Source organism: Aspergillus brasiliensis (genome assembly GCF_001889945.1).
Source record: "Aspergillus brasiliensis CBS 101740 unplaced genomic scaffold ASPBRscaffold_4, whole genome shotgun sequence".
Lineage (NCBI taxonomy): Eukaryota > Fungi > Ascomycota > Eurotiomycetes > Eurotiales > Aspergillaceae > Aspergillus > Aspergillus brasiliensis.
In genome coordinates, this window is record NW_027137445.1 from 2,321,992 (window position 1) to 2,342,546 (window position 20,555).

A 20,555-nucleotide genomic window follows, 5' to 3' on the forward strand; every position below is an offset into this window, starting at 1 on the left:
TGGAGGCAATTAAGGTAATATCACTCCATTCTTTAAAAGATCAATGAGATGAGATAATTGTGAAGTGCTAGTAGAGGAATACACAGCAGGAGTGAAGTAGTAGTGAATAAAGAGGCTCGGGCTGTAAGTGGATAATCCTAAAGCTATGGTTCGGTCCTCAAGTGAGAAAACAATCTCAAGAGAAGCAGAGTAGCAAACGAGATGAAGAAGCATCCACGAGCTCCTAAGCGGCACTACTTATATATTTAAGCATGTTTCACCACAAACTCAACGCTTCTGTTGTAAAACCAGAAAATACTACTAGTATTGTAGTACTGGAGCAGTCGCTTGTATGGCGTTTGCTATACGGGAAACACTCGAAGTATACTGGAGGCGATACCCGCTGCCATTGGCCAGGACCGCCTGCGCGTTACCCAAAGTGGCCAACGCGCAGCGGGCGCGCCTTTCCCTTTTTCGTCTCTTTCCGTCGCCGGTCCAACAAACTAATCAATTAATTAGCATCCATCATTTCATCAATCACTTCATTACGGCTGTCGCTGCCCAACATCCATACTCCTCACTGGTCTCTGCAGGACAATGGCTTCGGACTCTGCCGATGAGGCAGACAAGTCGCGGTCCCGCAAGTCTAGCGTTCGCAAGCGTGCCCAGCAATGGATGACCAAGGGAGGTCTTGTCCGTGACAACTCTGACGACGAACTCGGCGAAGAAGACCACCCGTGGGAGTGGATCTATGACCACAGCGATGAGAATAACAAAGAAAGCGAACAGGCGACTGCGGGAGATACCCCCAAATCGAGCCGGAGACGCACCCCCCGTCCCAATGCCAAACGCCGCCGGACTATTGTCGGAGCTCGAATGGGCTCGTTTGAATGCGCCTTGGGCCAGGTGGTGCTTTTGAAATCCCCGGAGCCAGGCAAAGATTGGATTGGAATCATAACAGAGTTCGTGGAACAGGATGACCCGGATGCTGAAGACGAGGTCATCAAGTCGGCCAACATCATGTGGTTTGCTTCCCCGGATGAGTTCATGTCAACCCGGAACAAGCGACGAGCCGACGCTTTGCCCAACGAGCAATACTTGACTGCCGATTTCAACGTCAATCCCCTTACGTCGATCAATGGCAAGGCCACAGTAATGTCCAAAGATGCATTCTACGCCAAGTACCCAGATGGTGCTCCTCCGAAGGGAAAAGAAGCCCTCGCGGAGTTCAACAAGTGCATTGTTGTTCGGAGAGGTGTGAACCAGCTGCAAGGACGTTATACAGAAGAATTTGTTTGGGAGGATGTGTACCGGGAGGATAGGATCTTTGATCTCATCAACATGATCAAGGATGGGTTGAAGGCGGCCAAGAAGCGCAAGCAAGTCGACGACGATGTGAGTGATTATCCGGTCGGTTGTGGGCTCAGGATGTTAACATATATTGAAGTATGACGACAAAAAGGAAGACACCAAGGACGAGGATGAGTTTGTTCCCACCACACCTAGAAAAAGGCAGAAAGTGGCTACAAACGCTACTCCTCAGTCACGGCGTCAAAAGACCTTTACCACTCCAGCTCATAAGAGGTAAGCAAACAAGCCTCTCCAGCCAGACGTCTGCTAACATATGCCGACAGGATCGTCGTCAAGAAGCCACTTGAATTCACACCTCTCGGTACTCGTATTCTTTCACCCACTCATTTCGCCTCCCCGTACCGTCAGGCGCGCACATTGCTGCACGTTTCCACCGTGCCTGCATCGCTTCCATGCCGAAAAACGGAGTTCGAAACAGTCTACAGTCATCTCAGCGCCGCCATCATGGAAGGAACAGGGGCCTGCATCTACATATCGGGAACGCCAGGTACTGGAAAGACAGCGACGGTCCGCGAAGTCGTTGCGCAGTTGAATTCGGCTGTATTGGCAGAAGAGATGGACGATTTCATCTTCGTTGAAATCAATGGTATGAAGGTCACCGATCCCCACCAATCTTACTCGTTGCTCTGGGAGGCACTCAAGGGTGACAGAGTATCGCCTTCACATGCTCTCGATCTCCTCGAACGGGAGTTCTCACATCCATCCCCACGACGAGTGTCCTGCGTCGTTCTTATGGACGAGCTCGATCAGCTTGTCACAAAGAATCAGTCCGTGATGTACAACTTCTTCAACTGGCCTGCGCTCCGCCACTCGCGCCTTATTGTTTTAGCTGTTGCAAACACCATGGATCTTCCGGAGCGTACCTTAAGCAACAAGATTTCCAGTCGTCTGGGTCTCACCCGTATCACCTTCCCAGGATACAAGCACACAGATCTGATGGAAATTATCAGCACCCGCTTAGCCAACGTACCAGGGAATATCGTCGATGCGGACGCCATCCAGTTTGCCAGTCGCAAGGTAGCCGCCGTTAGTGGTGACGCCCGACGTGCCCTGGACATCTGCCGACGCGCCGTCGAAATCGCCGAACAGGCCAGCGAAGCAGCAGCCCAAGACTTAGACTCAGACAAACCAGACGCAGACGACACCGAGTCCCTACCCCCAACTCCCAGCAAGACCCCTGCCCGCAGAGAAAGATCTCTCAAGCAATCCGTCCAGTCCTCCCCTCAAAAGAAACCGCCCACCAAATCACAAACCGCCGGTCGTGTCACCATCGCCACAATCAAACAGGCCATCCATGAAGCCACGTCAACCCCTCTCCAACAATCCCTCCGCTGTCTCCCCCTCGCCGCTAAGCTCTTCCTCGCCGCCATGCTCGCCCGCGTCCGACGCACCGGTATCTCCGAATCAGCGTTCGGCGACGTTATCGACGAAGCCAAGCGAATTGCGGACGCGGCCGTTGCCGTCGCCGGAGCAGCAGGCACTGGCATCAAAGAGTTCCTGCTAGCCGGAGGGACGGGTGCTCGCGTGCGAGCCTTGGGCTATGCCGCGATGGAACTGACGAACTCGGGCGTCCTCGCCTTGGAATATGGAGCCGGCGCCAAGGGACCCCTAGGTAGCGCTGCCATTCCGCATCGTGGCGACCGCAGCGGGAAAGTACGACTTCGTATCGCTGCGGAGGATGTCAAGATCGCTTTCCGCGAGGATGAGGAAGCCAAGGGGCTTGGGCTAGGCTTGGATCAGTGATTTACCACTATATTCAGAACCACCTAGATGATACATTACTTACTGTATAAGAACAATGATACCCATATGTGTTATTAACGAAAACAATACAAATACAAATTACAATTATACCATACCTTAACATCTTTACGCTACAATCTAACTTCTACAAATGCACGACGAACACTACAAGGACAGACACCCCAATCTATAAGAAATTATATGATACATTCCTTTTAAGAGTCCTTCCCAGGACCAAGCTGACATCCCAAGTGTTTAACGCTAAACTCCCAAGTACATACACAGCATGACATAACATCAAAGCTAGAAAACGAGACCCCCCTATGAAAGCTCCCCAGACACACCAAGAGAAACGAACTGGAAAAAAAGACATCGGGGTATTGATGATGATATTGAGCAGAACCACACAAGCCACACACTAATAAGCTAATACCTCTGTCTACCCAACGTCGGGGCCCAAGTAACAGGGTGCGATTCCTCGGTAGCCTCATCATCCGGCTTCCAGATCTTGATAGTCTTATCGGCCTCACCAGTAATAAGACGCAACCCAGTGCGATCAAATGTCGAAGCCATGATACCCGCCTCGGCTTCCAGGGAACCCGGTTGAGCAATAGCATCCATGCTCTGGAACTGGTACCCGGTCTTCCAATCCCAGAAGCACATGGAGCCGTTATCACCGCCGGAGAACATGACGTTGTCTTCGTTGACGGAGAGAGTGTTGATGATGGCGTTTTGGCCATCAAAATTCTGCATGAAGTCGCCCTCCGGGCACTTCCATTGCTTGATGGAGCCAGTGCTGGCGGAGGCGAAGGTGAATTCGCGAGGGTGGGTGGCGAGAGCGCGCACGCCCTTCTTGTGGTGTGTGAGCACGCCCATGGATTTACCGGCTGCCAGATCCCAGAGGCGGACGGTGGCGTCGAGGGAACCCGAGATGATCTGCGGATCGGCTTCCTGGCATTTGACGTCGGCGACGGTGCCCTTGTGGCCAGCGAGGACGTGGACGTTGGCGCGGGTGCGCATGTCCCAGACGCGGGCTACGCCGTCGCGACCGCCTGTGACGAGGAGGTCGAGACGGGGGTGCAGATCGAGGGTGTACACGCCGCTGAGATGGCCGTGGTAGTGACGGATGACTTTGTTGGTTTCGAGATCCCAGCACTTGACCATTTTGTCTTCACCGCAGGAGAAGAGGTAAGGATGTCGGGGAGACACGGCCAGGCCGCGGACGGTGGAAATGTGACCCGTGAGAGTGAGACGGAGGGCGCCTGTAGCCAGGTTCCAGATCTTGATGGTTCGATCGCCTGCACCGCTAGCAAACCACTCGTTGTTGGGCTCGACGGCCAAACTGCGCACCCAACCCAAGTGGCCGGAGATGACCCGCATGAGCTTCCATGGCGGGTGCCAGTCGGGTCGTTGCTGTTTCGTCGCCGAGGGACGTTGGATGAGACTCTTGGGAGCGTTTTCACCGCCGACGCCGCCGGCTGCTGGGCCGGGGGCCTTTTTGACGAGGGCCATGGACGCGCCGCTGCCATCCACGGCGGCCTGGGGCTGTTGTTGAATCTTTGGGCGTTTGGCGCGTCCAGCGGCCACGGCTTTGGCTTGCTTCTCGGCGAGTGCTGGGGGGAGTTCCTTCACATCTTCGTATTCTGCTTTGCGCCGGTAAGACGTGCCGATGGAGCCGTTGGCGACGGAAGGCGTGACCATTAGGTAGTCGGAGCCGAAGAGCTCGGCCGTCCGCTTTGCGGAGAGGCGCACTGCCTCGTCTGGGGTGGTAGAGGGAACGACGTCCATTGTGGTGGATCGAAGGGTATTCCCGACGCTCGGTATGTAGGTTGAGCTGTCTGCTGCGGAGACGTGTCGTTGGCGCGTCCTGAGCCCCGGGGCGGGGTGTAATGGGCTTTTAGTTGAGGTCAGAAGTTTGCCTCATGCGGAGTAGATTATGCACCGGGACGACAGGAGAATGTGCGGCGCGAAAGTGGAATTGGTGATGATTTGAAGTGAAGGCGAAGTTGGAATCAGCGGCAGCGAAGCTCGACTTGATTTTCGGCGGGCGGCGAGCTAGTTTCTGCCTGAGGCATGATATCCGCCTTCAGGTGTCGAGGCCCAGATGCCGACCCCGCCGATCAAGTAGTTGATGCTATTCGATCCCATGTAATTTCGCCACGCCCATCATGAACGCCAGTCAGGAAGCTAAGTTTCCTCTTCACGAGGCTTGCCGGGAGGGCAAAAGTACGATGCTCCTAACCCGGTCATTGTGATAAGCTCTAACGGATCTACTCCAGCTCAAATCGCCGAGTCTCTCCTCAGCGTATGTGCTACTCCGAAGCTGCCCCGCACCGCCATCAGAGAGCTCTATACGACCTCACCAGGAGCTCGAACAGGTTTCGCTAATAGAATTTAGGCAAACCCCAAGCTAGCAAACGTCAAAGATGACGATGAGCGCCTTCCCATCCACTGGGCGGTAGCATACAACCGTCTCCCAATCGTGGAGCTACTGATATCTAGCAAGCACTTTGATCCCGATGTCGAGGTTTGTCATTACCTCAACAACAAGAGACGTACCACTGCAGAGCTCTCACTAACATGTCCACAGGATGGCTCCGGCTGGACACCACTCATGATTGCATCTAGTCTGAAGAACGCCGAAGGCGATCCCATTATCGACCTCCTGCTTAAGAAAGGCGCAGACGTAAGCACGAAGAGCGTCTCAGGCCAGGTACACACCCTCCCTTTGTCTCATGATAGCATCCTGTTTAACAGATTATGGGCAATTTAAACAGAACGCCCTCCACTTCGCAACCTCCAAAGCCAACCTCTCCACCGTTCGCACACTCATCGCCAACAAATGCAGCGCGAGAGTAAAGGACAAGCGCGGACAGCTGCCTCTGCACCGGGCAGCGGCGATTGGATCTTCGCCCATAATTAAGGTCCTTCTAGAGGACGGAAAGAGCCCTGTGAACGCGACAGATGTAGATGGGTTGACGGCTTTACATCATGCGGTGTCAGAGGGTCACGGCGATGCGGCGATCACATTGCTCAAGGCCGGTGCGGAGGCGGATAAGAGAGATTCGAATGGCGTTTTGGCGATTGATATGGCGCCGGATAGCAAGGTTCGTCCTTTCCCTTTTCCCTTTTGTATGGATTGGTTGAGGTGGGAGTGTATGCTGATAGTGGTATGCGTTTAGGTACGCAGCTACATCCTGCAAACGGCGGAGAGGGAGGGGCTTGAGTTATAGTTTCTTAAGTATGTTGGATAGGAGGAACGAATGGATGGAGGATATAAGAAGGATTGATACCCCGAGTCTATCATTGATACTCTCAGGCTCATCCAAGACTGTTTCCATATGATTTTTGTCTTAGTAATTAACGGAATCATGACATCTTCTCTTTTAAGGCATGTCTCACATCACATCGTCTAAATCGGAGTCTAGCCCGAACGAACATAACTATTTACAGGGCAGCAATAATAAGTCTACTACGCACAGACACCTCTCATTTCATGGTACTGTCAACCAATTCCCGATAGATCCTCTTGAGATCCGCAATATCGGCCTGGAGCTCTTCCACCTGTTCGCTCTTCTCGCCAAGCATCTCGAGCGTCGTCTGGTATCTCTGGTCAAGGTCCTCGAGTCGCGTTTCAAGGTCCTGTACGCGGGCATCGGAGGACCTTTTCTCTTCCGCCTCGCGCATCAAGTCGACAATCTGCTGGCGCGCTTCGTCACGTTGTGTTGTAATTCGTGCGAGTTCGTCCTTTGATGCTGCGCGTTCGCTCTCCAGGCGACGAACTGTAGCGCTCATGCGCTCAACCAGCTGCACCGATGGACCCGCTCCGACAGTGGACTCGGAGATGATGTCGTTGATGCCGCGCGAATGCTGTGTCGGTGCTCCGCCATAGGCCGAAGGGGTACCGGAGCGGCTGAAGTACTCGTCGGGCTCGAAGGTTATCGACGGGGTTTCCGGGATAGCGTGGTGAGAGGAACCATTGGTTTGGGGTGGAGAGAGCATCAGGGTCGAGTTAGGGAAAGAGTTCTGGCGAATGGGAGTTCCAATTTCAGGCGAAGTTGGTAACGTCGAGGAACGACGGCTCGTGGGCCGGAATTCTGATAGTGAGATAGGGTCCAAAGCACTTGGTCTCCGGCTGTAGGCAACGGGGGACTGCGTCCGCGGCTGCTGGAGCAAGGCAGGAGGCGAGATGGTCTGCTCGCGCCATTTGGTTCGCTCTTCCTCCAGTTTCTGCGACCAGGTGGCATCGAGCACCTTCTTTTGCTCGATGAGATCCTTTTGAGCCAGGGCCAAGTCATCCGCCGATTTCTTCAGCTTCTGCTCTGTCTTCTGCAGTTCTTGTATGCGCTCTTCGAGTTTTCCTTCGAGGTCCTGCTCGGCCTCCTTAGCGCTCTCCAGGTCTTCTTCAAGTCTTTTCGCTTTGAGGTTCTATGTAGAGTTAGCCCATCTAGTGCTAATGCAGCAGGGGTTCTAGGTGTCTTACTACTTCGCGAATCTTCCGTCGCATCTCACCCTCCCGTCGTGCGACCTCATCCCGCTCCTTCTCAACGCTCGCCAACCGTGCCAGTAGTGAGCCCTCCAGGGTCTGCCAGTTCTCGCTAGCGACAGCATATTGCGTTTGGAGTGTTTCGATCTGACGCAAGAGTTTCGCTTGCGCATCACCTGTAACACCGGAAGATGCCTCTTCTGCCCGAGACCGCAAGGACTCCATCTTACTTTCTAGCGCCGACTGCTCCCCCTTCAGCTCAATCTCCAGCATACGCGCTCGTTCCTTCTCCTGATCGATGGTTCCCTGCAAATCACCGATCTCTCTCTTCAGCTTCTCTTCGCTGATTTCACGCTCGATCTTGGCGGTTGCTAGATCCTCCTCCAGCTGGGTAGCGCGACGCTTCTCCTGCTCGAGTGCCTCGGACTGAGCCTTGGCCTCTGCGGCTTCCGCTCTGGACACAGCCCGGGCAAGCTGACCTTTCAGTTCCTGTACGGTCTGGCTGAGTGCGTTACGCTCCGCCGTCACAGCCTCCAGTTCCCGAGATACCTTCGTTTGCGCAGACAGTGAGTCATTTGCTCTCTTCTCAGCCGCCTCTGACCGTTTGGCTCTGGTTTCTGCATTGGCAAGATCCCGTTCCAGTTTTTCAGTCTTCTTCTTTGACTCCGTCTGCGCCTTTGCATTTTCTGCCAGTTGCTGCCTCAGTTTCTTGATCGCGGTTCTGTGGTCCATTTCCGACTTCGACAGCTTCTGACCTTCCTCGAGCAACAAAGCGATCTTCTCGTCCTTTTCTCGGAGCTGCTTTTCAACACTCCCGGGCTCTGCTGTGGCCGCTGCCTTCTGGGCAGATTCCGCGGCTTCCTTGGCCAAATACTTCAACTTGGACTGCAGCGCATCGATCCGTTCGATGTATCCGTACATTTCCTCCTGCCACTGAGACTCTGCAGCCTTGTGATTCGCCCGTAACTGCGCAATAGATTGTTCCTGATCGCTGGAATTCCTGGGACTGTCTGTAGGAGTATCCGTCGCTGGCAGGGGAATCATCGCTGCGGAAGTTTGTCCAGGTTCGGGGGATGTTGCGCTGGCTTTCTGTGTGATATCTTGTGTCGCATTAGAGGTATCCGTAGAGCCAGCCTCCTGAGTAATAGCATCTTCGGTCTGCGAAAAGAGGTCCTGGGAGTGGCGTGACGAGACGCCTGAGTCCTGGCTCATCCGAGGAGCATCTGTAGCTGAGATTACTTCCTGCCGACTAGAGTTACGAGAGTGTCTCCCTGTGCTTCCATTCTGAGAATCAAGACTGGCATCAATATCCATGCTCGAGCGTCCACCGTTACTGGGGACCGGACTGCTGACGGGGGAGGGGGCATGGCTCGAAGGCTGCGAGGAAGCATTGCCAGCGGTATTCGACTTAACCACGGCACGAGCCAGGCGTTCCTGGAGGCGATCATTCTTTCGCGCATTCGATGAACTGCGTGATATACCTGGTAACTGTTAGCAATGTGACATGGTGCAACCACCCGAATGATCAAGAGTCTCCATACTGCTTGTCTGCTCATTCAGTTTGGGCTTTGTAGTCGCATTCTTGGCCTGCAGCTGTTTCTGGTCCTCCTCTTCGGCCAGGATCAAATCCAGCCTGGACTCAACGCCGGCAACGGCTTGCTGCAGGAAAGAGCCCACTTTCCATTTTGGCTTGGAGCCTTGAGAACTCTGCGACATCGTGACGGCTGGACGTTCTTTTTCCTCCTGCAAACTAGGATACCTAGCAGCAAGAATGCGCCAGGTCAATCATGAAAAGCGTGGAGTCTGGAGGATGATGCGATTTGATGCTGGCTTGTCGTCACTCCGAGGAAGACGAGGCCGTAGTACGCGGACGCGGGGAAGGAATTACAAACGAGAGACTAGCTTAGAGAAGCACAAATCCCAAGGAAATTGGGAAAGCAAAGAGGTTCAAAGAGAGTGAGTTGTCCGACCGTAGTCGGGAGGGGCCGTTCGATCGATACGTTGCAGCTTGCGTGGACTCCGAAGAAGCGATGAAGCGCAACCGGCTTGGCGGCCGGGGATGGAGAGACTAAAGAGAGAGTGACGGCGAACGTGATTCGTATCATCATCGGCTCCTCCCTGGCCGTTCCCCAACCTCCTCCTCCTTCACCACCTCCGCAACCTCCGTCCCTCTCCCCTCAATCCAGTTTTCTCCGTTCCGGTTGGCTCCTTTATTTCGCCCCCTGCCCCGGAATCACCATGTCGTCGCTACCCCTGGAGCCACCCACCTACCTTAGTTCGCTACAGAACAACATCCGAGCTCGTCCTATCCCGTGGGAAGGAGCTGTCCGAGCGGGAAACATCACCGATGACCACCTGAAGAAGATCAAGGCGGTGGACAAGGTTCGCAAGGAGCAGCGGCGTCAAACTGTCGAGGGGGATCTGGCGGGTTATGTTGGTCTGCTCTCTGGCGGCTCTGAAGGGAAGAGCGTGCTGGACTCCGCCTCCAGGAGAACCGATATTGTGCAATACATTCTCGTGCTGGCCGCGGATTTGATCAACGGTACGGACACCTTCTCTCTCGTCGGATTGCGATAGATACTGATCATCCTGGCTCTGTAGATGTCCCCTCCCTCTCGACCGCCCTGGTCGCGCATCCCGACCCTTACAAGCCATTCCTTCCCCTCTTGCGTCACTCTACCAACCCCGAAGACCCGATCCCTCTGCTCACCTCCACCTTCTTGACCAACCTTGTCTCCGTCAGCCTGAGCTCGTCATCCAAGCCAGCTGCGCGCGATAACGAAGCGCTTCCGCAGCTGTACACCTATCTCTCTACCCTGACCCAGAACCAAGACAGCGGGCTGCAGGATATCGGGGTCCAGGAGCTGTCGGCATTGCTACGAACCTCTAGGTCTCGCGAGATCTTCTGGAAGCAGAGGCAGCAGACCGTCGAGCCGTTGGTCGAGATTCTGCGTGCAGCTACGGGTGCTAAAGATAGCAGCTCCAGCACCTTGGCTGGCAGTTCGCGTGCGATCGAGCCTGGTCTTGCCGGTGGAGTCGGCCTCCAGCTGTTGTACCGGGTCTTGCTTGTCCTCTGGCAGCTCAGCTTTGAAGGAGAGTTGATCGGTGATGATCTGCAAGCGTATGTGACTTGAGTTCGAACAAGTGTAAGATGGAATGAGGCTGACAATGGATGTAGGGACTACGAGTTTGTCCAGCTGTACACACACCTCCTGCGCCTTTCCCCGAAGGAGAAGACCACGCGGCTCCTCCTTGCAACCCTCAACAACCTCCTGTCTAGCAACCGCACCACTCTGCTCCCGGTCGCAGTTTTTGTCCGCCTCCCTGCCCTCCTTTCGAATCTCGCCGGTCGCCATCTGACGGACCCTGATCTCCTGGAGGACCTGACATTCCTCTCCGAAATGCTGGATGAGTACACCAAGACACAGACAACATTCGATCAGTACGCAGCTGAGCTGCAGTCCGGCCACCTTCGGTGGTCCCCGCCCCATCGCAACCCTACCTTCTGGAAGGACAATGCCCGTCGCATCCTCGACGAGAACAACGGTGCACTGCCGAAGAAGCTGTCCGAAATCATCTCCAAGAGCTGGGATAACGACAAGCAGGTGCTGGCGATTGCCTGTAACGATGTGGGTCACTTGGTAAAGGAACTGCCCGAACGGCGGACACAGCTGGAAAAACTGGGTCTGAAGACTCGCGTCATGGAGCTGATGACGGACAAGGACGAGTCGGTGCGGTGGGAGAGCTTGCGGGCAGTAGGCGAGTGGCTGCGCTACACGTTCGATGACTAGAGCTCCACAGAGGAGTGTGATGTGATGTGGCATACTACCCAATTCTTGTTTGATCTGCTTCTGTCTGGCTGAGCACAGACCTGCTGTGGCTGTATTGTATGGATTCTCAGCGTAAATCATTTTGAATGCCATTACCATGTGCACATAGCCAACAAAATCGAATCCGATAAGGTTTCCGCTCGGAAGCACGCAAGCCATGCATAACCCGCCCCCTCGTGGCGACGATCAGTCTGATCTGGATAGATAAGTATGGAGACCATGCCTGGGGAAGAATTAGAGTACTGTGTCATGCACATTCTGATCTGAGACATCAGAATCCGATCCACGTAGAACCCCCAACGGCTGTTCTGAGCACGACGATTGGCAGCAGCGGTGGATCGATGATCGGCCGCTATACAGAAAGCCGCGGGTCCCGCTTGGGTTCGCCTTATCTCATCGGTCTCAACTTTTAGTTTCTCGCACTGACCGTTAAGACTTTCAACGGGCTCGTGGCGCACCTGCGGCTTGGGATTCATCTCCTCCACCTCTTCTCCGGCGCAGAACCTGACAGCATTCATCGACCTGGTGACACCTGACCCCCTGCTTGTCACTCTTATCAGCTGCGGAGAAGTAACCACCGGACGAACGCCCCTGAACCGGGGAAGAGCCGAAAGACTCCGCGGAGGGCAAAAAGCAATCAACGTTTTTTGAGATCCCCTCATCCCCGCCAACTCCATGTCTCGATCCTTCAATGGGTGCAAACGATGTAAAGCCCGGCGGCAGAAATGCGATGAGCAGCGTCCCAGTTGTGGTCGCTGCATGACGGCGGGCACGCAATGTCGATATGCGATGCAGCTGCAGTGGGGGGGCCGAGCCTTTTCGCGCTCAAGGTTTGGGGCCTGCGTGGGAACGGGAGGCATGCAAAAACTGGGTGAGTGAATACCATATAGCCTGCTGTATACCTAGTACATTTCTATCTAACTATACTACTCGCAATCAGAGTATTCTCCTGGCGAATTCATCTACACCACCAAAGCTGCGGCTGCTCTTGCTCCGGGCACAATAACAACGACGACTCCTGCTACTCAACCCACGGACACCACCTTAGTCCGCCATATTGATCCGTTCGCCTCCCTCTCTTCCGACCAGAAATCCCTCCTTCATCATTTCCTCAACGATGCTTCTCAAATCACGGCCTGCCATTCCGGCATGCAGCGCGATATCTGCAAGATGCTCGTTCCAATGGCCCTCCAGACCCCGTCCCTCCTCTACGCAACCATGGCCCTCTCCGCAATTCACCTCCAAGCCCTCCACAACCAATCCGAGAACGTCAAGTCCGCACCCGAAATCGCACGCTTCATGGCCCTCAGCTTAGAGCATTTCAGAACGGAACTACAGAATCCTGCGAGCAGGGGATCGGATGCGCTGCTCGCGACCGCCCGAACGCTCTGTCTCGCAGAGATTCACTCCGGTGCTATCCACCCCAATTCCTGGCGCGCTCACATCGAAGGTGCTCGCGCTTTGATGGAGGCCTCAAATCAGAGCGGGGCGCTGTCGCCAAAGTCGCCAGAGGGGTTCAGGCGGTATTTGGATCGATGGTATCGGTCAATCGTTTCGCTTACAGCATTAACGGGGAATGGGCCGCCCATCGGTGAAGCTACAGATCAGCTGGTCTCCATTGGGCCAAATCAGTCAGCGTCGCCGGACTACTTGGATGATTACTGGGGTTTTACGGTGAACTTGGCCACGATTTTCCGGAGGATTGGGGCTGTCGCGTGGCAGGAGCATCAGAGTCGAGGGCAGGAAAGCGATGAGGGTCCCATCCATGGACACGAGATCAGCGTGCACAACGAAGCTGTGGCGCTAGAGTCATCGCTTCGCCATCTCATGGAACAAAAAGTGGCTTCGCAGCCCGCATTTTACCCGGGCGTCGTGGAGGGTCTTTCTGCGGAGTGTATCCAGCAGCTCATGCTCTGTAACGAGGCATTTCAGCTTAGTGCTCTCATTCAGATCCATCGTCGACTGCGAAAGACACCGGCGTCTGCACCTGTAGTACAAGAGTCCGTCAAGAGGATCCTCGAATGCACGGCTCAGATTGGGCCGTCGCCGGGGCTGAGTCCATGGGTAATGCTGACAACCCCGCTATTCATCGCAGGGTGTGAGGCGCGTGGAGAAGATCGCGAGCAAGTACGGCGGCTACTATCCTCGCTGCATGATACGATTCGAGTACCAAACGTGTTGCAGTCATTGAAATTCCTGGAGCAGTATTGGGCGAATCAATTAGATGAGAATGAGGGGTGGAGTCAGTATCTTGGTATGTACTACTATTTTTTCTGCTGGCGGTGGTGGTGATAATCATACTAACAAGATGTTCAGATCGGATGAGATTTGATTTTATCCCGTACTAAATCCGGGGGTATATTTTGAACGATGGTATGCTTTATGCGCGTTATGCGAGCGTTGGAAAATTATATGGTCTGCAATGATATGCTTGGTTCTGAAAATAGCTGAAACAAGCGTTACGAACCAGGAGCAATGAGATTTTACGTGTACATGGCGTTGGTCGAGTCAGTTATGTTTAGCGATGAGTTGAGGCGTCGATATTTTGTTACATAGTTATATGCAGGAGACAAAGGGACAATTCTATCATATATATGAATTCCCAGTGGATATCATGCCGAATATACTAGTATCAAATGTACAAATGTATCAAATAAACAATCCTACTTCCAGTAGTGGTAGTAATGAGCACGGAGATGAAACCGAACCGAACCCCTAATATAAACCACCCGAAACTTCTATATGATAACTAATTCAAGCTCACTGCACACTACTCACCACCAAAGGACCCGTCCAAAATTAGAACCGGAATACTGCAGCTATTTACATACTTACTATGTACATAACTACCAAGCAATCTACTCCGGCACTACTGTACGTTTGACACCAACTGAACCAAGAAATCAGAGGAAAAGAGGACAAAAAAGGGTCTATAGGAGTAAGGGGCCCGGGGGGAGGGGGCTCCGGACTACACTAACTAATTGAAGCCACATCCCTGCCAGCCCTGTAATATTTATCTACTAGTTATCCTTCCTTGGGGTGCTAAACCGTGCCCATTTGATGACGGCGATAAATATAGAAGCAGAAGCAGTAATACTGGTTCTGTGGGTTTAAGAGTTGTTTTGTTTGTCCTGAATCGACGATGATTGATTGATTGCTGGATGTGGTGTCAATCACAAAGAGAGAGTGTGTTGAGTGTCCAGAGTTAGAGTTTGGGAGTTAAGTAGGTTAGGTTTTGCCCCTTGCTGATGTAGTTTATACTTTTTCCTTTTTGCCTTTGTTCCCAAGATTGAGGAGTTGAGGAGAGTTACACAGTTTGACAGGAAAGATGAAAGAGGGGGGAGATGAAGGAGCTGGAATGGAAATAAATAAATATATGAATGTCTCATTAGTACTATCAAATATATTTAGGTGGTGGTTAGACTACGGCGTCTCTCGGAGGAACATACCCAGAGTAGACGGGATAGACAATGAAACACGTACTGTACTCTGCACCTACTTACCGAGTAGCATAGTAGAACCATTTAATTTATATAGACACGGCAGAGCTCATCAGTCTAGTAGTAGTTTAGTACTGTAGTAGACTAGTAGTAGTAGGTATGCACCTCCACTGCCCGTTAGTACTAGTCAGGATGATCCATAATAGTAATAACTCCTCCAGGGTAAGTTGTCCGTGGTCAGACCATCTCCCATCGCGTTTAATGCCATAAGTCGATATAATAATGAACTGATAATAGTAACGAGATAATAATACTGCACTATTGCAGCCAACCGTCAACGATCGAAGGTCTAGAATAAGCCTCAATAGTATCTGTCGGTTGGCAGTCGTTTCACGTCGCAAGTTATATTTAGTAATTGAAATCTGGACTGGTTGTGTGTCAGTCTCTAGCTAACTGATGCAGGAGGGTAACAAATGTTGGTTCGGCACGGAGAACGGCAGCGGTAGTAACATTCCTTTCAGGCGAGTCAAGCCGGGCGCTTACAACTCTTAGTCTTTGCACTTAGTTAGTAGCAAGTACTGGCAGCCCCATCGCCTTGGCCCCCCCTAAGGCTATACAGTGCAGACGGGAGTCTCAGTTGTCTACCACGGTTCAGGTCTCAAACCCAATCACATCGCCAGTCATCACATGCAGGAGATCCGCAAAAGTGGAGATCAGTGCTCTGGAAGTGTGACGATGTCTGCGTCTGCAAGCTGCAGTCTGCATTGACAGTCTCCTGAATGTACAGTAGGTGACGACAACTCTGTACTCTACTGTCGTATGTGCAGTCAATAGATGGTTGGTAGCGGTGCTCAATATGGGTCACAACTGCTCGGGTGCATGACGCACCGGCCACTAACTAGTCTGTTTAGTAGTTAGTAGTAACTAAGTAACTAAGGTAAGAGTTTTCTTTCGGGGGAAAGAGGTTGGGGCCAGCCGATATGCTGACTATAGGGTCACATTATCTTTCTTTTAATTTCTTTTGTGTGCTATTTTCAGTATACAAGCCTCCTTGTTGGTGAAACAAAAGATGACAGTATATCTTGGGGGTCTGAAAATGGATCTGGTTTCTTTGATGTTGCATCCATGGTTTGGGTGGACTATGGAAAGTCAGTTACTGTCTTCTTTCTCAGACTCTCTCCAAGTCTCTTGCAGTCTAGCTCTACCCCTGACTAGAACTGCGGGCTTCCGACTACCGTGATATCGAGTGGGTCTGGATTCCGATCGGCCGTCTGGCCTGGAGGCGAGCTGGTCTCGGGATGGCAAAGATGGAATGCGGATAGAGAAATATGTGTCAAGAAATATGAGATGAGCTGTAGGAATGCTGAGTTCAGCCTGGGGAGTATCGCTTAGCAATGGCCCTCCAGGCAGTGAGATGTTGTGTGTGTGCCAATAACCAACAGTAGTAGTTATCTCAAGGCATTCAGATGGATTACTGGAAGTAGAGCAAATCCCCACCCATTCGGGAATTAGTTTGGTTCGGCGCCAATCAGCAATTGAATTGAAGCCTCTGGTCAATCTCACGATCCTCTCCCTCCGAAGTCTTTCTCTTTCTCTCTCTCCGCCCCTTTCAATCCGCCCTCCTTTTTTTTTTTTTTCTCCCCTTCGCCCTTCTCGCCCGATTTTCCCTCTAACCAACTGGATCTAACCCCTTCAGAAACCGACTGCGTGTATCCATGGGTGTGTGCCTGCTTTGGTGATGGACTGATTGATCCAGCTAGATTGGGATTGTCTGAACTTTACCTAACTGACTATCTACTCCCTCACCCGTCCAATGGGTCCGTCCGTCCACGACTAGACTATTCCCCTGAACGTCTTGTCAAACCTGCCCTCTCCATTGTTTATTGCCTCGTGCCAAACTAAACGCCTCCTACCCTCGTCACCATGAGGGTGCGTCGATCCTGAACCCATTGACCAACGATTGTTTCTGATCTTCCCTCCCTCTCTGTCTTTCCCCCCTTCCCGTCTTTACCTGTTCTTGTCAATTGTCCCGGGTTTGGCGCTCTACCTTTGCCAATTAGAGTGTCTCCTGCCCTCATGGCCCCAGGCTGGACTTCTCCGCCTGCCTCGGGCGCTTTATCCTCAAGCCCAAACCATAATCATCTCCATTCCTTGTCCCAGACTTATCATCAGTCTCCATTTCCTGTGTCTGATGACCCCGGCGCTTGGCCAAGTCCTCCTCGTCCTCCCTCCTCTTCCTCCACCTCCTCCGCTGCCGCTGCTGGTCCTGTCACCTCTCCTTCTTCCCATTTGCCGCCCTCTACTACCTCTCTGGCCTCTCCCCCTCCTTCTGCTACCCTTGTGCGCAGGAAACCGCTGCCCCAGGATGCTGTGATCTCGTCGCGCCAATCCAGGCCTCCTTCCTCGCCCCTGCTATCCTCCTCCCCTCGGCGCGACACGCCTGCAGATCCGCCATCAATCCCTGTCACTTCCTCTCCTCTCGCGGCTGACCATCATAACTTGGCCTTCTCCCCTGCGTCTACCTTATCCTTCCCCGGCTCTGTGTATGAAGTTGACGGCCAGGAGGACGAGGACTCCTTTCATTCGGTTCCAAGGGACCTGGACAGGTATGACAGCCGTTGCCCCCCCTGCCCGTGCTTTCTTCCCCTCACCTCCTCCCTCTGCTTTCCTCTCCCCTCTCTCTGTTGTGCTTGCGGTCCTTGCAATCTCACGCTACTTCTGCAGCCTGGAGAAGGCCTTTCCATGTCCATTCTTCCCTCAGACGTGGCAAGACTAATCTCGGACTTTTTCTACTCTTCTCCAGATCTCCCCGTGGTGGTCCGTCCGCGTCCCATCTACGTATAGATACCTCCGCAGCCTACGTGGACGACGGCGACGACGAGAGCAGCAACGACAGCACCCACAACCCCAGATACTCTTCTCAATTCTCGAATGGGACGTCCTTACACAACCGTCTTGTGAGCGAGCCATTCGTTCCCATCCTCAAATCGCCTGCTTTCCTCCCGAAGCGCCCTACGACCATGGCCTTGCATTTGCCTTCTCGCCGTCCTCCGCCTCTACATATAGATTCCCCCAGCCGGTCCTCGTCCGGTGACTCCAAACAGCCGAAAACCCCAGCGAACAAGATCAGTTCCTTTTTTGGGTGGCGCGCTACAACCTCGTCCCCCGGCGCAGAATCCTCTAGCACCGAGATCTCCGAGTCCGGTCGTTCTCCGGTGCCTTCCCCGATGCCTGCTTCCCTCCACAGCGCGTCCTTCTCCATAACGCCGTCCACGACGGTGCCCTTTGACCCCTCCAAGCCGCAGGTGCCCGTCCCGCAGCGTAATCCATCCCTGAGCAGTGGAAGTATCCTAGACTCCAGGGCAACAACGCTGGTGACAGAGCTTGAGAATGAATTGCGCGAGATCAGCTCGGAGCTGGCCGGGTCTATCCGGCGGGAGATGGAGTTGGAGGATCTGGTGGAGAGATTGCAGTCAGATATACCCTTAGATACCCCCAATCGCCGCACCAGCGATTATTTCTCCGATTCGGGCAGCAGCTCCATCCGCTACGCGTTTGAGTCGGGTGGTCGGGTCGAAGACATTGAAAAGTACAAACGCGCTGCAGAGCAGGAGCGGGCTCAGCTCAAGGTGGACTTGGGCCAAAAGCTGCAAGAAGAGCGCAGCCGCCGGGCAGCCTCGGAAGCACACGTCCAGATTCTTGAGTCCCAAGTTCAGCAGGTATGACGTTAACTCAGCCCAAAGGCTTTACTCTAAACTAACACACATTAGCTGCGACGGGAGAGAGTAGACCTCTCGGACCTGTCCTCCCGGACAAGGGAGCTCGAAGCCGCATTAGATGATACCCGTAGGAAGCTGGCTGAAGAGCGCCAGATTAAAGACAACTTTGAAGACCTGTTGACCGCCATGCGAGTAGAACTCGAACAGTTGCGAAACGAACGGGATCATTTACGTGACGCCGTTATCCCTGAGTTGCAACAAGGCAGTCAACCGGCCGCGCCTTCTTCCGATCCCGCGGAAGTCCAACGGTTACTGGAGGAAATTGAAGCGTTGAAAGTCGAAAATGCCTCTCTCGCCCAGCTCCAAGGCAGTCGATTCGCATCAATTGCCGAAGAAGATGGCATGCCCACTGCCAGAAATGTCGGACTGGGGCTGTCGCGGTCGAATTCGCTGGCGCGCGTGCGTGCTAAGCCGTCGCCCGGTCTATCCCGCTCCAGCTCCTTGTCGCGGTCGAATTCGGTATCTGCCAAGGAGCGCAATGAATCTCCCCGCGAGAACCTGGCGGACAGAATCGAGGATGTTGAGGCGCAGCGCGATGCTCTTCACCAGTCTCTTCGGCGCCTGCTCGATCGCCAGGCCCACGATGCTCGTGAATACGAGAAGCGGCTCCAGCTCATGGAGATGGAAATTGCGCGCGCGCAGCAAGTGGGTTCTCCGCGCAAGCTGGGCTACGAGCGCGAAGTGCGCAACTTGCGCGAAGAAGTGAACGACCTTCGGCAGCGTGCTGAGGAAGCTCTGGAACAGAAGTGGCAGTGCGAAAAGGGACTGGCAGGTCTGAAGATGGACCTGGACCGGGCTGAACAGGAGACCACCTCCTTGCGCGTAATTCTCCAGGAGCACGACATCACCGTTCCGGAAGATCTCGAGTGTGATCGGGATGGATTCGCAGAGGTCCTCGCTACCTCTTCATCCCTGGAGTCTGCTTACAGACAACTCCAGGCGGACCGGGAAATCGCCGAGGCCAGTGCGGCTCAGTCGCCCCTTGCCGAGCAAAGCTCACTCGTGGAGTCGGTCAACCGGACGGACGTGCTTGCGCGGCATGTGCAACAGCAGCTGGCCAGCAACAATGCCCTGCGGAGCCGTCTGGCGGAGGCGATTGGCAAGGGTGAAAAGGAGCAGCAGCTGTCGGCCGCCCGGATTAATGAGATGCAGGCCCGTCTCAAGGAGATGGAGGACATCCTGCTGATGGCGCAGCAGTACTCCGAGGACCAAATGGCGCGCCACGAAGAAGAAGTGCGCGCACTTGAGGAAAACCACAACGCGCAACTGAAGCGCATGAAGAATGGCGCTCGCAGCCCTGCGGCCTTGTCACCCATGCCTCCGACCACGCCCTTTGGCGCGCGGTCTCCCCGTCTGGACTTGACGACCAGTGGTAGGGGTATTGCTTTGGATCAGGCTATCCAATCTGAGACGCTCGAACGGCGGGTGAAGGAGCTGGAGAAGCTCCTTCGCGACGCTGATTCGGAGATGGAGGAAGTTGTGAGCCGGATGAACCGGGCGCAGATCGAAGTCGCGGAACTTCAGTCTGATCGGTAAGTAGTGAGAACCGTGTCTATGTCAAGGTCATTGCTAACAAACTGCAACAGGGACGAGGCACTCCGCCAGACCCGCAAACTTCAGGCCGAAATCATGGCCCAACGCGAGACGTTCAGGACTCTGATGGCTTGAACGACAGCATACTAGACTTTTTCTTTGTTTCTTCGCTGTATAAAATAATCACATGGGGCGGTGTTCTGGCGTCGACACTCTAGCGGGTGAAATGTTTTGGAAGCGCCTCTTTTGTTTTGGTCGAGGTGCAGCGCATACCTCCGATGCTTGTATATGGTCACTTGGGGTCCATGGCCAGATGGGCATGTATATATCTCACGATCACGACGTGATCATGTATAATTGCATAGATGTACAGTTGTCAACCAAGCGTGTATAC

At 53.7% G+C, this 20,555-nt stretch overlaps 6 protein-coding genes across 6 annotated transcripts; 4 read left to right on the plus strand and 2 right to left on the minus strand.

Moving 5' to 3' along the window:
* The first annotated feature begins 501 nt into the window (after positions 1 to 501).
* On the plus strand, positions 502 to 3,202 carry ASPBRDRAFT_64518 (origin recognition complex subunit 1). Its single transcript, XM_067628476.1, has 3 exons — positions 502 to 1,374; positions 1,427 to 1,563; positions 1,614 to 3,202. The coding sequence occupies exons 1-3, from the start codon at positions 577 to 579 to the stop codon at positions 3,091 to 3,093; spliced, it is 2,415 nt and encodes an 804-aa protein (XP_067481130.1). The 5' UTR covers positions 502 to 576; the 3' UTR covers positions 3,094 to 3,202.
* Positions 3,203 to 3,268: 66 nt separating this feature from the next.
* ASPBRDRAFT_41632 (WD40 repeat domain-containing protein) lies at positions 3,269 to 5,102 on the minus strand. The gene has a single exon (XM_067624613.1). The coding sequence runs from the start codon at positions 4,879 to 4,881 to the stop codon at positions 3,520 to 3,522; it is 1,362 nt and encodes a 453-aa protein (XP_067481131.1). The 5' UTR covers positions 4,882 to 5,102; the 3' UTR covers positions 3,269 to 3,519.
* Positions 5,103 to 5,261: 159 nt separating this feature from the next.
* On the plus strand, positions 5,262 to 6,510 carry ASPBRDRAFT_671560 (ankyrin repeat domain-containing protein; the record flags this gene model as incomplete). The annotated part of the gene is made up of 6 exons (XM_067628849.1): positions 5,262 to 5,319; positions 5,373 to 5,398; positions 5,492 to 5,620; positions 5,684 to 5,779; positions 5,871 to 6,200; positions 6,276 to 6,510. The coding sequence occupies 6 exons, from the start codon at positions 5,262 to 5,264 to the stop codon at positions 6,324 to 6,326; spliced, it is 690 nt and encodes a 229-aa protein (XP_067481132.1). The 3' UTR covers positions 6,327 to 6,510.
* Positions 6,429 to 9,386, minus strand: ASPBRDRAFT_520944 (M protein repeat protein). Its single transcript, XM_067626848.1, has 3 exons — positions 9,121 to 9,386; positions 7,577 to 9,060; positions 6,429 to 7,521 (listed from the first exon to the last, which is right to left on the minus strand). Exons 1-3 carry the CDS (start codon positions 9,293 to 9,295, stop codon positions 6,583 to 6,585), a joined length of 2,598 nt encoding a protein of 865 aa, XP_067481133.1. The 5' UTR covers positions 9,296 to 9,386; the 3' UTR covers positions 6,429 to 6,582.
* A 256-nt stretch (positions 9,387 to 9,642) lies between these two features.
* On the plus strand, positions 9,643 to 11,580 carry ASPBRDRAFT_41634 (H(+)-transporting V1 sector ATPase subunit H). The gene is made up of 3 exons (XM_067624614.1): positions 9,643 to 10,121; positions 10,181 to 10,700; positions 10,758 to 11,580. The coding sequence occupies exons 1-3, from the start codon at positions 9,818 to 9,820 to the stop codon at positions 11,368 to 11,370; spliced, it is 1,437 nt and encodes a 478-aa protein (XP_067481134.1). The 5' UTR covers positions 9,643 to 9,817; the 3' UTR covers positions 11,371 to 11,580.
* A 504-nt stretch (positions 11,581 to 12,084) lies between these two features.
* On the plus strand, positions 12,085 to 20,296 carry ASPBRDRAFT_121804 (uncharacterized protein; the record flags this gene model as incomplete). Its single annotated transcript, XM_067617462.1, has 5 exons — positions 12,085 to 12,280; positions 12,350 to 13,663; positions 17,694 to 18,568; positions 18,620 to 20,160; positions 20,215 to 20,296. The coding sequence occupies 5 exons, from the start codon at positions 12,085 to 12,087 to the stop codon at positions 20,294 to 20,296; spliced, it is 4,008 nt and encodes a 1,335-aa protein (XP_067481135.1).
* Positions 20,297 to 20,555: the final 259 nt, after the last annotated feature.